This window comes from Carassius auratus, chromosome 4 (assembly GCF_003368295.1).
Source record: "Carassius auratus strain Wakin chromosome 4, ASM336829v1, whole genome shotgun sequence".
Classification (NCBI taxonomy): domain Eukaryota; kingdom Metazoa; phylum Chordata; class Actinopteri; order Cypriniformes; family Cyprinidae; genus Carassius; species Carassius auratus.
The window spans coordinates 71,017-90,851 of NC_039246.1; the positions used below are offsets into that span (position 1 = coordinate 71,017).

The 19,835-nt window shown below is 36.6% G+C and overlaps 1 protein-coding gene across 1 annotated transcript; it reads right to left on the reverse strand.

The window, feature by feature from the left end:
- Positions 1-9,529: 9,529 nt before the first annotated feature.
- LOC113067016 (gastrula zinc finger protein XlCGF49.1-like) lies at positions 9,530-15,889 on the reverse strand. Its single transcript, XM_026239193.1, has 3 exons — positions 15,832-15,889; positions 13,457-13,662; positions 9,530-11,218 (listed from the first exon to the last, which is right to left on the reverse strand). The coding sequence occupies exons 2-3, from the start codon at positions 13,593-13,595 to the stop codon at positions 10,533-10,535; spliced, it is 825 nt and encodes a 274-aa protein (XP_026094978.1). The 5' UTR covers positions 13,596-13,662; positions 15,832-15,889; the 3' UTR covers positions 9,530-10,532.
- Between the last annotated feature and the right edge of the window lie 3,946 nt (positions 15,890-19,835).

Sequence of the window (19,835 nt, forward strand, 5' to 3'; positions counted from 1 at the left end):
ATGCTTCGGAGTAACCCAGTACCTTTGTGATTCTTCATAGACATAAACAGAGAGAAGTAGTTCCGGCGACGATGTTCTTCCACAAGATGCAAGCAGTTCAGTTTATTAACCGCTAGAGCGTCAAAAGTTACCGACTGCAGCTTTAATATAGCTTTAAATAATACTAACAAAGTTGTTTATAGATCACTAAATGTTTATTTCATAACTTTTGTATATAATTTTAATAAATAAATATATAATTAAAATAAATGATAAAATCTTGATCAACTTCCCCAAACATAATTAGATATACTCTTGTTAATTAAAAAAAAACATTTAATATTATATACAACACCTTATACATGTCTATACGTAAAACAACAAGCACTTCTGTCACTGACTTTACCGATAATTAAATCATACACAACACATTCTTATAAACCTTATTGAAAACAATATTTTCTTTGAAAATTTACACCAACAAATACTAACTCAAAAATAATAAAATATAGATACATAAAACATTCAACCTTTCTTTCATTTCTAATTTTGACTGTACTTAAACCATAAATGTTTGTTTAAATTCTTAAATTAAATTATTAATAATATTTTACACTTCTACCATCCAATAACACAACACAATATTTCCATGAAAATATCCATAATGAGATTGTTCTATAATGCAAAATTCAAACGCACAACTATTGACTCATTATTAGCCTACTAATCACATAATGAATTTTCACATATTCGTTTTTCTATATATTGCTCTTTTAGTTATACAGTACAGCCACCGTTTTTGTCACCGACAACTGTTACTTAATAGTGAAATTTTATCTAACAATATTTATGTATTTCTTTTTCTTTGATTAATTGTTCTTATTATTAATAATAGCCTAAGGATTTTACAGCCTACTGCTGGAATACAATTCCCATTAATCAGAGCTGTTTTTTTTAAGTTTTTCCCATTTGCTTCTTTTTTTTTCAAATAAATAAGTAAACAAACAAATTAATAAAATGTTGTCTAAGTACACCTACTACATTGCTATGTTATATGTTAACATGCATACCTTGTCTTTCCATTGTTTGCACTTTATGCTCTTCTTACAATTTACCACAAATTCATACAGCACATTTTCATATGACCTTGCATTGAAAAAACACTTTTATCCAACAGTGTTTTGACCAACACACACACACACACAAACAATTATAATATGAAATAAACACCAAGTATATATATAATATATTAGGGGCGTTACGGTACGTGTATTTGTACCAGACCGTTTCGGAACAGGGCTTTCAGTACAGTGCACGTGTGTGCCGAATGACCGAATGCAATATTTTGTGTCCGGAACATAGGTACATGTTCGTGTTTCCAAACAAAAATATTAAGTGGCTGAAGTCTACACGTTGAGCGCAAATCCCGCCCTGCAGCTGATTCTAAGGCCGGCGGCACACTGGCTGCATGGCGTGAGTGTGGGGTTTCTGCTCTGTGTCAGTTGCGTGACGGCTGCTTCGCGTTTTCTGTGTCTTTACACACCAGAATCGTGCCTGATGCGGCACTGGTGCACTGCTGCTTGCATTTCTTTCTGTAACAGCTTTTCATTAAGCTGTTGTTGTACTGGTAATAGGAGTGAGCAAGTAGTCAACGCGTACAAACTCCATGAACACAGATGTAAGATCAACAATGTCTTTTATTTATTGTGCTCTAATCGATTAATGTTGCTTCCATTTAGCTTCTTGTAGTGTCTCATTATTTGTTGTTCAAAGAATTAAAGTCCATACCTTGCATAATATAGCGCACAAACATTGTCCATATTCCATATGTCCTTGAAGCATGGTTAAGCACCATTAAATTTAATCCAAAACAATCTTAGAAGCACGGTCAGCATAATAGTCCACGTAGTACATGGCTTAACACGGTCAAAAACTGTGTGCTTCCCCACTACCAATACACCGGTTGTCTAATTACCCATGTGCTCCTAATATGCCAATGTCAGAGCACCCCCAATGGACAAATATTTAATTGCATTAAAATGGCTCCTACACTTTCCCTTACTGTACTAAAAATGAACCGAACAGTTACTTTAAAACCGAGGTATGTAACGAAACATGATTTTTGCATACCGTTACACCCCTAATATATATAGGAGATATATAGGAGCAGTTGCGGTCTGTCTGTGCATTCCAGGAGCGGAGCGTCTGCAGCAGTGCAGCAATCGTTTTGTTGTGTGGAGGGGTTGGGATGAACTCAGATGCAGACAGGAAGTACCAAACACGGGATTTATTAACACAAAAGGGGAAAACAAAACCCACGAGGGGGAAAACAACGACTAGGGTAGACACTAAATAACTTTACAAGATAAACAAAGACTCTGAACACTGGCTACAAACAAACACTCACGGTTATACAAAGACTTCTTAAAGGGGGTTACAAGGATAAACTCTCTCACGAGGCTGACAAGTAGAAACACATGTGGAACAATCACAGTGTGGAACAATGAACCGACAAAAGACAGAGCACACTAGGGGATCTAAATAGGAGAACTAATTAAGACACAACAGGTGGCACAGATAAGGCAATCACGACAAGACTAGGATAACAAGGGGGGGCGGGCCAAGGGAACGAGACAACACAAGCACATGGCCCTAAGACAAGGCCATGTGCTTGTACACAAAACACGGCTCTGTCATGATCCTGCCTCAAGACTAGAGAAAAGTCAGGACATGAAGGCAGAATCATGACACATTTACGTACCAAGTCTATTTTTGCTGTGCTGCATGCTCTGAATTAAAGTGCATTGTTCGCACATTGTTCCAATTTGCATACTGTACTCCATTTATAGCACCTCTCAACGACCACTTATTCATACTAGAAGCAACATCGTGTCCAGATGTTTATGGCTTCCTACACCTCACCATCAAAAATCCCCAAAATACACAACCCTGAGACTGAATCAATTCATGACCGCCTCCAACTTATTGCTGTAAGCCATATTCTTTACTACCTTTGTTTATTCAACTAATATTAGCCTAATACATAGCCTACATACAAATGCCACCATTACCATCCATACTATTTTAACAGTGTTTTATTTGCCATTTCTATAGTACAAATGCCAAGATCCATCTGTCAACCCCATCGAAACTGCACAACAACTTTGTAATCTAGGCACTGATATCATGAAAATCATGTCACGCTGGCACAACCAAAACAAGGCTCTCCAGGAATGTGTCACAATACTTTGTTCAGTACAAGACATGAAAAAAATAACTCTCAGAAGCTCAAACTTCTGCAGAAATCAACACTGCTACCCCAATAGTTTTTCAAAGATGGTAATTATTTCTCATACGTTACCTTTTCTGTACATTTGTTCTTTACAATGGCAATTAAACCTACATGTTTCCTTTTACAGACCAAGTTGACATGTCCACACAGATGGAGCATGTCTCTTCAACATTACCTGAACACTTACCTGAGAATAACAACACACAAGGTAATAAACACTCCCACTCCAATATACTGTCATTCATTACACATATCCTTTACTACAGTAAATCTCTTCAATCAAATAACTTCCTCTTTTCCTTTTTCAGAAATACAAGCTGCAACAAAGACTTCTCCAAAAGCAACCAAAGATCTACAGAATGCTTAACCATACACTCATTATACTGTGACCACACTTTTTATGCTGCAGTGTTTTTTACTTTTAAAACTACAAATTGTTATATTTCTGTTTACTCTTAAACCACATTATTTTCTTTTATTTTTTCTTTTCTTTATTTTTTTACATACAATTTAACATACTATTTGCCTATTCCACCTTTATAATATATAGTTGTTTGTGTTCTTATTCTTCGTATTTTATACAATAAACTTACAATTTTCATTAAAATACAAAAATATTGCACGCTACACTCCCACAACACAAGTATATTACTTAAACTTCCTTTGTAACACAGGTCTGCTATTTATTATGCAATAAATCTACTCTTATTAACACAAATTTTATGCTAAAACATTGAGAAATTTAAATTGCCAAAGCATTATTGGTATATTCACTGATGTTAACATCACCATTAATTCAAATAATAAAAAAAGACAATAATTATCTTTCGTTTTAACCGTAATATTTAACAAATCTTTTAATAAATACCAAATTATTCTACATAAACATACTTAGTCTCATAATTTTATTCGATTATAAAGGCTAACAGAAACTTAAATGCCATAAATTCTTTAAATGCCATAAATTTTCACTGATTAATTGCACAGGTCAAAAAAGTTTTGACAGGTCAGCAAGAGAGAGAGCGCGAAAGAGATAGAGAGAGCGAGCCCCCCAGCTGCACGCTCACCGTCTTCAAACAACACGAGTGCTGTCTTGCTCTCTCTACCTCACGCATATTAATCAACTGACAGGATGGTGTCATAATAATTTAAAATGAGAATGTAAATCTGCTCTCCCCATTTTTGTTTGTAAAAAAAAATTTGATTAGATTTCATATCGCAATAAAATAAAATAAAAATATTGCAATGTCATTTTTTTCCCAATATCGTGCAGCCCTACTGTATAATTTTATTTACATCTGCATCCATTGTATTTTGTACTGTTTTACTACCTTTTCTGGGTCAGAACGTCTACGTTTGGTAGTTTCAGCAGTGTATAGTGTAAATGCAAAATTCGGATACGGGACACTTTTAAAAGATGATGTAAGCAGGTCGTCAAAAAAATCGGATATAGTCAGAAAATTCACATCCCGTGGTAACTAGGATTTACACAAGCTCCAGTCTGGTTCCAGAACACCTGAGAAGAGATGATGCTGACCCTCAGAGGACCCCAGATGATGCTAACCCTGAATGAACAAACAGAACTAACAATTATTCCTAATTGTGTGACTTAATCATATAATAACTTAATAATATTGATAGTTCATCGTCTAGCTGACTACGTCTTGTATTATTATAATTTTTTAGTTTTTCTAAAATCCTGTCAAATGTGCACAAACTACTAGCTACTACTAAATATTGTAGAAACATAATTTTCTGTAAAGTTGCTTTGTAACGATTTGTTTTGTAAAAAGCGCTATACAAATAAACTTGAATTGAATTGAATTGAAGACCTGCAGTGTAAATGCAGCCTAAAAGACTCTGGGAATCAGAAAGTGGCAGAGAGAGACAGACTGAGAAGAGGAGAACTGTTGCTGTTGGTCACAGAAACGTCAAAGTGCTGTGGATTTAAGCTTACTCCAACTTCTTCCTTTCCTCAAACTTTATTACATGTAACTTTAAAGGCATGAAGCAACAAACAACACATTTAGACATGAAAAGCATCAAATCCAAGTTAGATCCTATTATCTACTACCACAGAAAGAGTCTACTACTCTTACTTTTTACACAATTACGTGTCTGGTAGTTGCATTCACAAATTGTTAATAATTATAACTATGGCCTCTTTCACCTTATAAATATTGCAGAAAGAAGAAATAAGCTCTAGCTGGTTGAATAGAGCACTTACTAATCACACTGACCTCTAGCTGTGTTTCCATTTCCCTTTAAATTGCGCAAACTGAAATTGTGAATTGAAAATACATGCAATAGAAACCGGTCAATATTTCGCAAAACTCACATATATCACAAAACATTTTTACACTTGGCTCATCCAAAAAAAAAAAACATAAGAAAAACAAGAAAAGGCGATGGTCAAAGAGGTGGAGACAACGCGAGCATGGACATTACTTGCTACATCATGATATGAAGGTAAGTTGTTGTTTTATCTCATAGAAATGTTGTAATAACCGTTGAAATAAACGTTCATATATTCGTTTCCATGTACTTTGGTGGACTGCAGTTGTGGTTGTAGTTATGCCCATCGACTTTATTTGTATTGTTATATTTGACAGGTTTCTGACAGAGAAGGGGTCAAGGAGCTACTTTGTATGAGTGTGGTGGAGCTTGAGTTTGTCCTCAGGGGACACCACACACGAGAAGAAATCCGGCCAAATAAATCCAACATGTTGGATATCCCCGATTTGAGATCGGAGCGGTCCCGACGTCCTTCCGAGCAGAGGAGAGCAGTCTTAACACACCACACACGGCAGGAATATTTGATCAGATTATTTTACGATAATCGGAGCATCCTAAGATTGTCGGAAGGGGTGAATCGGGGCTAAAATCAGCCTAATTATCTTGCCGTGTGAACCAGCCTTAAGTTGCATATGGCCGACAAACCACCAAGGGGCCCCACTGCAGCTATGTAATTAAAGTGGCTTTTTGCATTTTTCCTTGATAGGACAGTGGAAATACGACAGGAAGTTGTTGGGAGCTTGGAATGGAACTTAAGAGCCTAGTTTCACAGACGGGGTTTAGCTTAAGCTAGGACTAGGCCTTTGTTAAATTGAGATATTTAAACAGATTTTAATATAAATGGCTTAGAAGAAAATGCTATATGTGTACATCCTTCGACAGAACAATAGCATTTTAAGATATGTTAAGATAAAGCGCAGCAGCGGACCAGGGCATAAAACACAAATATATTTCACTTAAAGGCCATGTTGCAGGTTAAACATCACTTTTGATTAATGGTTACGTAAATCATTTTTAAAATGTCTCAAAAATGGGCTCAAAGACCTATTTTTTAGGTTTTTGGTATTAACGGTTTTTTTACGCAACTCGGTGATGACGTCATGTTGGGGAGAGGTCGAGGAAAGGTAGCCTCAGTCTAGTATTATGCCGCGTTCCAGGCAACCCGTAACCCGGGTTTTTCCAACCTTAAACCCGTGAAAGTGCACTGGAACGACAATCAAACCCGTGACTTCCCACCCGTGAACTCGTATCTCGTACTAGATCGCTATATTTCGAGTTCCGAGGTCACACAGCACACGAAACAACGATGACAGCCAAATGAGGAATTGCCAAGAACTGATGTCCGTCAAAGTCTGTAATGCATGGTCCGAGGAGAATGAGTGGAGTTGGTGAAGTGTCCTGGTGAGTTGCTATCATTTAGCATCGCAGCAATGAGCACTGGAGCTAGTCTACGAGCAGCAGTGCACAATAATGACATATTTGTTTTTTTACTGTCATTGAGTAGCACAGAGTGAAAAATCAACGTTTTCTTTATATCTAGTGGCAGTGATCATGACATTAGTTCAGATAAGTATCAGTAACCTTTGTCAGATAAGTATCAGTAACCTTTGTCATAGTGTCATAGAACTGGTAAACTTTGTCTTTGTCATCTAGAAATAGAAGGCATCATGCTAGCTATATGGACGTTTCTAAGCGTTTCTCTCTTCCTCCGGTGAAAATGTTGTTGCAAACGTAGCCGCATTTGTGTCGCTGTGTTTGGCAGGTGCTTGTGTGGGCGGCGCTGTCCCATGTAAATTGCGTTGGAAAGCTTTTGCTGTAGGGAAGTGAGTGCGTTTGGGTCGCTGTTGGTCGATATCTCTCCATCTATCTGTCTGTCTATCTATCTATATATGTAGTCTATCTATCTATATATATCTATGTATTTATCTGTTTATCTATAATCTGTGCTATCTGAATACTCTCGTCTACTACTCGTCTCTCTCTAGTCACTCTCAATGCTCTCAAGACGGGCTTTGGTAAATTCTCTCCCCAACGTGACGTGATGCAATGCATTGTGGGGGAAAGGAGACTGCTGCAAGATAGTACCTACTTTTTCGTATTATATTCCATTTTGTGATACCCAACAACATAAAATACAATGGATAACAGTTTAAATGTGTATTACCAACAAGCAAATTGCACAAATTCGTTAAAAAATTAACCTTGCAACACGGCCTTTAAATTATTAAGAGATTTATAAAATTAAAGGAGAAAAAACTGTGCCAAGTTTCTATTCATTGTGACACGATCCAAAGTTCACGTAGGCTTTAGGCCTAAAGGAAAACCAACCAGAAAGCAGTTTTATCTATTTTGCAAACGCTTTAGTTTCCTTTCTTTTTATTATTTTACCAAGTTTTTACAGTGATAAATGATGTCTTGCATGTATGACCAAACAAGACTAAATTACGATTAACAGTTGGGAAAACATTAGTGATCCTTAGGGATCAACATATCAGGCTGATTTTTAAGGGATTTACATGTATCGCATAGGCCAATAAGTGACTGCTGCGTTCTCCAATAGATTTCCTTGCCATTATTTACAGATAGGCATCCACAGGCAGCTCTGTGTTGCTGGAGATGCTGTAGTACACACTGGCCCTCTAGTAGAGTGCTGGAAGCCTGCTCTGGTAAGTTTGAAACTTTCAAAGCATAGTTTAACTGTTTGACTTAGCTGAAATATTGCCATACACTTTGAAAGTGCGACAGACGCCACAGGAGCGCAAACATGTCTTCTTGAATAAATGATTGGATGAAAAAAAAGAATAACAGTAGATTTTTGCCACCTACTGGAGTGATGTAATCAATATAATCTTTAACTGAAGAGACTCCTTTCACTTTAGCCATTTTATTGGTTATTCCTTAAAATTGAAATATTTACACTTCAAGTATTTGCCCTTCCCCACTAAATTTTTTATTATTATTAAAATAAATAATATTTATTAAAAATAACAATACCCAACCCTACTAAGACATACTCATTTTATTATATGTAGAAAAATTGAAACCATGGCAGTCTTAAATTACAAATCAAACACTTTATTTCAATGGCTACTTTTCAGGTTTATTGTTTTCTTAAATTATTTAAATGTCTTGACAGTCAGGACATTTTGTGATGACCTGATTATAATATGTCATATGTAGATGTTGATGAAAGCCTTTTAGCCTTGCACAGTTAACCATATGCAGTACACCCATCCATATTAAAGGGGGGTGAAATGCTATTTCATGCATACTGAGTTTTTTACACTGTTAAAGAGTTGGATTCCCATGCTAAACATGGACAAAGTTTCAAAAATTAAGTTGTACGTTTGAAGGAGTATTTCTGTTCCAAAAATACTTCTTCCGTTTTGTCACAAGTTTCGGAAAGTTTTTTTTCGGGTATGGCTCTGTGTGACGTTAGATGGAGCGGAATTTCCTTATATGGGTCCTGAGGGCACTTCTCCCGGAAGAGCGTGTGCTCCCGTATAGCAGAGCACTGAGAGCACAACAGGCATTCACTGATCAGAGCGAGAGCGTCGCGAAATGTCACAAAAGGAGTGTGTTTTTGGTTGCCAGGGCAAGATAACCCTGCACAGATTATCAAAAGAGAAACAGCATTAAGGGACCAGTGGATGGAGTTTATTTTTACAGAGCATCAACGGAGTTGTGCAAGTGTTTGTGTTTGTTCCCCTGAATTTCGAAGATGCTTGTTTTTCAAACATGGTCCAGTTTGACGCCAGGTTTGCACATCATTTATTTCTTAAGAATAATGCAGTCCCAACGAAAAAGGGTCACGATCGTGTGTTGGAACCACAGGCGGTGAGTAAAACTGCTTCAAATATCTCTGTGTTGTTAACTTAGCTATCGGCACGTAAGCACATCAAGTAAACAACGTGAGATGTTGTCATCAAACTGCACTTTCCACATGTACAGCTTAAAAAAAAAAAAAGATGACAAAGTGGAACTTAGTCATTTTCCAAAACCGCTAAGCAAATATATACAGTTTCAGTACATACCACATAGAGACGTTGTTGCTGATGCTGCTCTTGTTAAATTTCAGCATCTTCAGTAAATGTTCCTTTTTTAATTTGAGACTTGTAACATTTGGTATCATTGTGTCATTTTTATTATGTAAATTGAGTGAGAAAAAGCAGTATCGGCTCCAAATATCAGCTCAAGAAAATCAGCAGCCCGTATCGGTCATCGGCTAAGGCTATCGGTCCATATCGGTCGATCCCTACAGATCGTGCTCTAGCCTCACGCACAGGCACAACATTTTTGGTACCTTGACCTCACAGCCTGTTCATTATCAAAATAAAATATGTATAAAGAAAATAGAAATAGTCTGTTCTTACATTCAGTGTAAACAGTGCCTCACTATGCTGGTATAGCCTTTGTGAAGGATGATTTACTTCAATAATGCAAATTAAGTGTAAAACCTATATGCAATAAATATTTTAGATCCAAATGTTTCTATATTCGCAAATATTTGGATGCTGTGCCAAACGAGAGAGGTAGGCTTCAGATTCCCTTTAAATGAACTAGTTGACTTTCATATAGCCTAAGTACTGTGAACTTTAGAGGTTTGTGGAGGAAAGGAAATAGTACAAAATATAACAAGTAGTTATTCAGTTAGAATCAGTTCACTTGACAATTCAGTTAGGTACCAATGTCAATGTTTCAAGATCAGATTCAGCTCTACGGAAGATGGTATGCATCGATCTAGTTTGTTTAACTCAAGATTTGCTTTGTTTCTGGAAGTCTTTCCACAGTCGTTCCACTTCTCTAGTGTGAATTTTCATATGGCACATCTCAGGCTTCTCTCCAATCTGAGTTCTCAAGTTCTTGTTAAAACTTCCTTTCTGTGCGAGTTTCCACTCTGTTTGCGGGTAAAACAACAACAAAAATAACTCTTCATAATGTGAATTTGCCTGTGGGTGTAAAGGTTTCATTTCTTTCCAGTAGGTTTCTTTTCAGTGTGAACTTTCATGTGGTAATTAAGGTTTCCATGTTGACTGAAACTCTTTCCACACTGTTTGCAGGTGAAAGGCTTCTCTCCAGTGTGAACTCTCATGTGGTAATTAAGGCCTCCTGGTTGACTAAAAGTCTTTCCACACTGCTTGCAGGTGAAAGGCTTCTCTCCAGTGTGAGTTCTCATGTGGTAATTAAGGTTTCCATTTTGACTGAAAGTCTTTCCACAATGTTTGCAGGTGAAAGGCTTCTCCCCTGTGTGAACTCTCATGTGGTAATTAAGGTTTCCTGGTTGACTAAAAGTCTTTCCACACTGTTTGCAGGTGAAAGGTTTCTCTCCAGTGTGAGTTCTCATGTGGTAATTAAGATTTCCCGGTTGACTGAAAGTCTTTCCACACTGTTTGCAGGTGAAAGGCTTCTCCCCTGTGTGAATTCTCATGTGAGCTTCAATGTGTGCATGTTGACTGAAACTCTTTCCACACCGAAAGCACATGAAATAACTCATAGTTCCTGTCTTTTGAGCTCTTTTTCTTGTGGAAGTCTTTTCAGACTGCAAGGAACAAAACTTATTTTCTCCAGTTACGAAATCATGAGGATTCACATCCTGATCATTCTCTTGAGTTTCATTCAGTACTTCCATCTCCTCTTTCAGTGAATTTAGGTCTAGGGTGGAAAACAAACAAACAAAAAAAGTTAACCCCAGTTATATGGCACAAAGCAATCTAAATCAAAATGTAATGCATGTATACTAGATCCTATACCAGGGTGTCCAAACTTGCTCCTGGTGGGCCGGTGTCCTACAGAGTTTAGCTCCAACTTAAATCTGCTAGAAGTTTCTGAGATGTTAAAAAGTCATTGTTGAGCTTTAATTGGGATTAGTGTTTAACTCTGTAGGCCAATCAGGGCTCCAGGCTCATTCTTCCCACTGGTCTTTATGTTGATCGCATGAGTACATGATTTGGTGAGAATTTATTTTGTGTGACAACATGGGAAACATCAATGCATGATGGTGAACTTTTATCATAGTTTATAGTTAATTGGAAACAAAGGTTGATATTGAACCTGTTTGTTTTAATCAGTAGAAGTATTAATGATTAGAATTTTGTAAATGGGAGTTCCTCTTTTGCAACAATAAGATGAAGCATGTCATACACCACAAAGTGTATTATATTATTATAATTATATACAACTAATAAATGACAGAACGTTTGGCAAACACTGAGGAATTAAAAATTAAAGACTTTCAAAAGCTTCCATAGCATAATGTGAGGTAAACAGCAAAGATAAAAAGCTTCTCTCCCATAAAATTATATAAGACCACACACACCCTTTCTATTATTATTTTAAATGGTTGCCCATTGGGAGACGTATAAAGTCAATTACAAATTTACTTTTGTGCCTGAAGCAATGTGTGTATGTAATAATTATATAATATAATTAAGGGTGTGTCCACTTGAGTGACAGGTGGATTGCTGCTGCTAGGTGGGCGTGGCTTCAGCAACCAGCTCCATTCTTTTTGCCCATTTCCGATTGTCCGGAAGAATCACATGGCGATGGCCTGCTTTGCACACTTTGAGCTTTAAAAATGCTCTTCAGGAGTCTATGGGTCCATGTTTTTGTACAATCTATGGTTGTAGTCCAAACGAGTCATTCATTGTGGTTTTTGAAAAGTGATTTCTGTCAAATAAATAATAAGCCTAAAGTTATCAGAGGTGCTACAGCAATGGAAGAAAAAAAAATCATTACTATTGATAACTATTTATCTTAAATGCTTATGGAACATTATGTAGTGCATGCAAAGTTTGATTCCAACATATAATCATTTCTGCTAATCAACTCTCTATGGACACCTTGGTAGTTGAATCGCCATTGGCTACTACATTTTTTTGTTTACTTGCCAAACTGAAATAGATACTGTATAGGTTTGTAAAATGGCACAGCTTTCAAGCATTATAATATGACATTTTGATCAAGTATTTTTAATGACAGCATTTTAGTAATTAGAATTACAATTTGGTAACCATGTATTAATGCACAGGCACTAACTGAATTTAGGACTGGTGGTGGTGGTTTTTGGTCATTCAGTGCTTCAAAAAAAAAAAAGCAAAATCTAATTATAATACTGATAAGAGGATGAGGATAATAATAATAATAATAATAATCTGAAATTATACTAATAAGAACAGTATAAAACACACTAAGAATTAACAAGCTGCTGAATTCATGAAAATTAATTAGGTTGTGTGTGTTCGCTCAAACTGGTTCCCTAAAATCAAAAAAAGGATGATAGCAGGTGAGCACCAGCCAATTTAATTGGAAAACCTGGCAGTTCTTAAAAGCTGATAAAATCCGTAGGAACTCTTTTTATTTTGACAGGAAAATATAACAAAGAATATTATTTACATCTAACGCAATAAACCTTTCCCCGAAGTGACGGTGAGTCATGCGCTGTTACACTAGATTTCACGGTACTTCAAATACAGGTTTGTTGTGCATCCATTGAGTTGAACTGAAAAATATTAATTATTTTAATTACAAATGTAGAGAATAAATATTAATATAGAGGGATTCTTTTTGAAAGATTATTATTTGGTGTATCTGGTGTAACAGAATGTGTTTTTTGAACATTAAAGCATGTCTACATAATCTTTTTCAAATACTGTACATTATTGTAAATCCTCTATGCCCCGCCTCTCATAAACGCATCATTTTCGACAAAGTCCAACTTGTCCAACTGATCAAGTGCATTGTAATTGACCACACACCGCAAGCACTTGTCGAAAATGTAACGCCCCTTTCCACAACACTTCTATTAAATTCTTCATAAACATCATTCATTTCTGTAGAACTGGACATTTGAATAAAGATCAAATGAGTTCAGAATTGAGAATGAAAACCAACCTGTTTGTTCTTCAATCTTCATGTCTTCACTCTCCTCTTTAATAAACTCCATCTTTGTTTGTTCCTCAGTTTCTTCATGTTTGACTCTGAATGTTTCTTCAATCTTCATGTCTTCACTATCTTCTTTAATAAATGCCATCTTTATAGCAGTGTCACGTGGATCTCAGCTGCTTCAGAAGTTTTTCTATGCATTTGGACACTTTGCCCTGTTTAAGATGACAATAATCAACAGTAAATTATTTTCAAAAATAAATGCAAACTTAATATCTGAGCGTGTCTCAATCAGCTCAATAGTTCAGTAGTAATTGGGAGTAAGGGAGTAAGTCGAGTTAGAGTTTTAAATGACCTGAATTAGGTCAAATTAAATACAATTATACAGTCATTTACTGTCATGTGTTTATGGTATATTTGGTATTCAACTATTTAAACATAATATGAAATAGATTACAGTTTTGAGAACACATTTGTAAAAGTCATTGAACGCAGGGGCGGATCTACCGGGGTGGCAAATGCCACCCTTAAAGAAAGCCTTGCCACCCCAGTTAGCAGCAACGAATTAAAAGTTATGGCTTTTAAGAAAATTTAGAAAATTAGAAAATTTACGAGCGCGAATCTCCAATGTCCGACTAAAGTGAATGCAGCCAGCACGAGAATATGACAGAGCAGCAATAGACTATATTTTACATTTTTTTGGAAAACTTTATGAGTGCACGCGAAGCGGAGTAGCAAGGGAACCCGGAGTCGTGAGGAGACACAGGAGGAAAAAGGAAAAAAATTGATTATCTGTATATCAAGAAATTAAGCTATAATGATAGCACAGTGCTAGCATAGTTTAAATGTTGACTTTGAGATGATAAATATCGGGTTGAAGAATGTTATTTCACTAACTAATGTTACAGTGGTGTAGTCTACTTCGTGATATGTTACCCATTTCGAAACTTTCACACTTTCATTCATAAATTCACCCCGTCTGTATTTGCAAAGCGACAGGGATTGAGTCGCAGAATTCAGTCACAAATGGAACTTGCTGTATAAAGCAGAACGTCGCGGAATTCAGTCATTTTTGAATGAATAAATAAAAAGTAGGGCTCTACATTTAATCAAATCTCGATATGGACTAGTGTCTGTGAATATTAAAGGTCAAAGAGACTGCAATTGTTGTTCTACACGTCTCTGGGATCTACGTGTGCTCTACTACTACACACACACACACACACACACACACACACAGAAGCACGCGTGGTGTTTTTTAGCTCTTCGCTATATTGACACATGATGTAGGCTACAACATGTGCATGCAAGCGCGCTATGAGAGGATTTCACCATTTCATTTGATAAAACTATCGTCATTCATTTGTATCGTACACAGACATAAACTTTATGACAACCTGTCAAAATAAAATTTCGGTATAACTTCAAGAAATGTAAACAGAAATATAGTTGTAATGCACAGTAGATTATGATATACTTCAAGTAGGCCTAATAGCTAATAATAATAAAAGTATATAAAAAAAAAAACAGAAACTCTGTCTACAACCCACCAAAATAAAATTTTGGTCTAACTTAAAGAAATTATGTAAAAAATTGCACAGTAAAATATACTTAATAATAAAATAAAAGATCTACTAAAACGTGCTTCAAAAAAGGAATATCACACAAGTTTTCATAGATGTTTTAATATAAACTTGCCAAAACAATAACACCATATTTTTCAAAAACAATTTCTAAAAGTACATTTGTATCTGTGCCTATAATGTTTATTAATTTATTATGATTGTCAGCTTATAAAAACTATGCTCCAGGGACTATATTCATATAAAATCTAAGGCTAAATGTAGCTCTTGACTGGTTGAGTTAGATGATGATTAACACTAAACAGTAGAAAATCAGTTCAGTCTCCCCAGCTGTAAATGTCATTGGCTATTAAAGTCTTGTGTTTCTTATAAATTGACATGTTGATAACACTAATGCTCTCAATTACATGTCGATGCCTACTGTATGCATTAGTGAAAAACAAAGTTTAAAATGTGACACTGGTGTAAATCCTGCTGAATATGAAGCAGTGTTTTTTTTATGTTTCTTATTTTGTATATACAGTCACAGTAATAAAAACGCTGATTCAAGCGATCCGAATCATTTTACTAATGACTCGGTTCAGATGATTCAGATTCAAAGTTTCTCTCACTTCTTTGACATATGGAGCGAAATGAGAAGCACCTTTTCTGTTATTGATATGGGGATGTGCTTTTCTCACAAAAAAAAAAACGCAAAATAAAGTATTACAACATAAGATTTAATCGTTTACTTTTCATAGCTTGTAAAAACGTGTAAATACATTTGAAAAATCACTGATTTAAAAGCGTAAAAACACGTACCTTTCTTCAGCCAAATCACAACATACACAGGGAGCAAGGGGCGCGGCTTTATGACGTCACATCACCACAGCAAAATAAAAGTCCGGTTTACACACTTGATGTATATTATGTGCATATGATTACGCATTTCCACAATTATTAATAGGCTAATGATAATCTAGAAACTTTATTAAGAGTAGTGGTTGGGCTGAGTGAGCACGTACATGTTCTTGGGGTTATGAAGTGGGCATCCTTTTTCAAAGACGACTGTGTGTTTGTAGGTCATATTTAAAAAAAATTTGGAAACACCATTATGAAAATCACTTTGAACAAGTTTCAAACATGTCCTAGATGTAATTAAGAGCCAGTGTACTTTCTGAAAGATGAATATATATATATCACTAGGGATGTCAGATGGTAATCAGCAAGAAATTGTCTTCCCTCCATTTTCCCAAAAATATTAATATGACTAGCTGTGACTGAGTTGAAGACTTTTAACACATTTGAAGGAATAGATCACTATAGGGGTCACATGAAGTCTGCTAAAAAGAACATTATTTTGGCTGTGTCCAAATTCAGGGTCTACATCCTTTGGAGGACTCATTTGAATAATGTTACGTCACAGCGCCGCGACGAAGGCTGTCCAAATTCGTAGGATCCTTCAAATGCGGCCCACAAATACGTCCTCCTTTTCTCCAAATTGGAAGGATGGGTGTGGTGGATCCTATCCCGTCCTAGCTATCCCTTAATTCTTTTCGGCAGAGCGTAATGGCAGACGAAGCGAGCGGTAGCGGAGTGGGAGAGGAGTATGCTTTTCGATGTAAGTTTTTTAAAAACTGGCTTTTCAAAAAAAAAAAAGCATTTTTTTTTACATTTGTACATTTATATGTAAAAAAAACAAACATTACTTTTGTAAACTAGCTTCTTCCTTACTGCCTGTGTGAATATCCCCTTACACACAGCTAATTTGTTAGTGATTGAAGCTGTTTTTAACGCTTCTAGGGACGAATAAAGCGATGTTTATAAAGCGATGAGAGAACGATGAGCTCGTCACCGGAGCAGAGAATTGTGGGATGGAGGTACAGGAATAAATTTATTTAGAAATCCCATTGTAATATCAAGACAGTTTTGTTTCTTTTTTGTTTTGTGCAGTACAGATAACATTTCCTGCAGTCATTAAACAGCTGAAACATTTTCTTCCTTCTCGTTTTGTCCTTTTGTAGTATAAATCTGTACGGTATTGTTCCACGATTGTCGTTTTGAAATCTGTGTTTAACACACTTTCCAATATTTTCTCTTTATCTCATACATTAGGATAATTTCGGAGAAGATGGGCCTGTCTGGCAAAGTGACACAAGCCAAAGCAAAGAAAAAGACAATTTAAAAAAGAAATAAAAAGTATGTCCATATATAGAAAATAATATTGTTGAACAGTTTAGATTTTTACTTGTCTTTAGGAATGCAAGTATCCAGCGTCAGGAGAGGGAGTGAGTGGGAAGCCCACTGCTGCTACTTGGCCCTGGTTTGTCCAAATGGATGAGGTTTTAGGACAAAGGCCTTCAATATGCCCCCCTGTCCTTATTGCCTCCATCCCTATGGAAACTCCAGGGCCAAGTGCAGCAGTGAGTGACCAAGAGGAGAGAGAGGAAGAAGAGAGGGAAGGAGATAGGCAGCCAGCAGCGAAGAAGAGGAGTAGGGACAGTGACCAGGAGCTGTTAGACCTCATCAGGGAGGACATGAGGCAGCAGAGAGAGGCTGAAGAGAGCAGGGCACAGGAGAGCAGGGAGAGCATGGACACGCTCTTCTCCATTCTGGAGCGTTGGGTCCTCAAATAATTTTTTTTTCTTGGGGTGGGAGGGATTACATTTTTCCCATTGTTAGCTTCAGTTGTTTGAAATAAATTGTTTGAAAGAAATACTTCTCATTCATTGTATTTCTTTTTTATTTTCCATACTTTTCAGAGTAAAAGGAACATTTGTAAAGAAAATTAAGTGTACAATTATTTAATAACATTCAAGAAAACAAAATTGAGGTAACAAAATTCAAGAACATACAGAAACTATTTAAAGGACAACAGATTTTAACAAATCACTGCAGGATTAATCTGAGTGACCAGGTATTGGACCATTTTTATGTTTAATTACAACGGGAGTCCCTGGCAGTGTTGCTGGAGCCGCTGAAAGGATGAGAGACATGGATGGAGTGCAGCAGGGATCCGTGGCTGGTCCTCTGGCTGGCAAATGAAACATCACAGGGTGGTCTGCAGAGAGCTTCAGGATGTCTCCTCCCATTGTCCACTACATCGTCCACCAGCAGGGTTTTCAGAGCGACTCAATCTACGGCTGTCACATCTCTAACATGCATTAATAAATATGTAAACAGGAGAAATTGAATCTAATCCTTTCATGACAAAGTACTTTTTAAATAAGATATTAAAGTTATTGTTTACTTTCTTGTTAAAGGTAGTCATGACCTGGTGATACAACCTCCCCCTCATCTTCCTCCACATCGTCCTCAGGTTCATCCTCAGGTGCCAACATGTCTCCGGCACTGAGGCAGATGTTGTGGAGGATGGTGCATGCTGTCACAACCTGCAATAGCATATATAAATTTAGTATATTGCGATATTGAAGAAAAATAATTTAATATAACACTGGCTGGTAACTTACATGAGGAACAAAGGTGTAGAGCACCTCCAGCGCTTGCAGGAAGATGGACCGGAACCTTGTCTTCATCATTCCAAAAGCACGATTGAGCAGTTTTGTATATTTATTCAGAGTCCACTTCATCTGAAGTCCTCTCAAGGGTTGGCGTCATCTCTTCACGGGTGTAGAGTCATCTGAAGTCTTCGTAAGAGGTTGGATATAATCAGCAGGAGCAATCTATTGATTATTCCTTCAACACAGTATTTCTTTAGTAGCTAAAATACACTAATAATGTACAGGGGTTTACGGTTCTTTTTGATGAGCATTTCACACTTGCAGAGCAGGTTCAGGCTTTTCATTATAAATGCCTTGCACTTTTTTATTGTACGTGGCAACACTGCAGTTTTTTTGGAAATGCAAATGTAAAATATATTGCAGTAATAAGAAACTGTCTGGAGACTTCCTACAGGCCCATATCATTTTTGGTTTCATTACTTGGCAATTCCAGCGACATTCACAGTCAAATATAACCTGAAATATAAATCTGTTTTCATTACCAATTTATTGAACCATCTCTTTGTATTTTTATAAAACCCAAAAAATAGACTGCAGACATCAAAAAAGTGTCCATCTATAAACTTTTATATATTAGATTTTGGAAATACACATTTATCATAGTTAAGGGTGCTTGCACACTAGCACTTTTGGTGCACATTTGGGTTTGATTGACATCAGAGTTTGGTTTATTTGGATGATGTCTTCTGAACTCGGGTGTGCACCCGTGAACCATACCCGAGTCGACTTAAAAACACTGGTCTGGGGTACAGTTCCTGTGAACTCCTCTCTGCTGATGTGAACGCAAATGTACCAAATTGCAGAAGTGAACCGCTATTAATGATCTATTATTTGATGAAAATGCATGTTTCCTGACAAGTGTGACTGACGCGGTGTAGGCAAAAGAGATGTTTATCCAATTTCAGTTTGCCTTCAGTGTTCTTCAGATCATTTGCAATACTCGTAAGACAGATGTAAGTGCCATTATATACCAAAGCTTTGTAAACAAAACGAAAAGTTAACAAACATAAATACATAAAAGTGCAGAGTAATGTGATGCATTTACCACCTTCTCTTGCGCCGTCGTTACTAAGCAATGGGATAAATAGTTGCTGGTTTGATGACGCAAGCGAACTGCAGTTCAGACCCAAATAACATAATATGAATGCAGTCTACCGGGGGCAGGGGGAGCAGTTGAACTCGGGTTCAGACCAAGTGCTAAAGCACCCTAAGAAACAAAAAAGACCAAAGTTTTTGGGATATATTTTGTAGACTTTCTGTGATTTACAATGCACAAACCCGACCATTCTGAAAGCAGAATTTTTA

Excerpts from the sequence above, each read along its gene's own strand:
- LOC113067016 (XM_026239193.1), bottom strand. The coding sequence starts at position 13,595 with ATGGCATTTATTAAAGAAGATAGTGAAGACATGAAGATTGAAGAAACA. Across the intron at positions 11,219-13,456 it reads GAAGATTGAAGAACAAACAG|ACCTAAATTCACTGAAAGAG; the intron begins GTTGGTTTTCAT and ends TTTCCACCCTAG.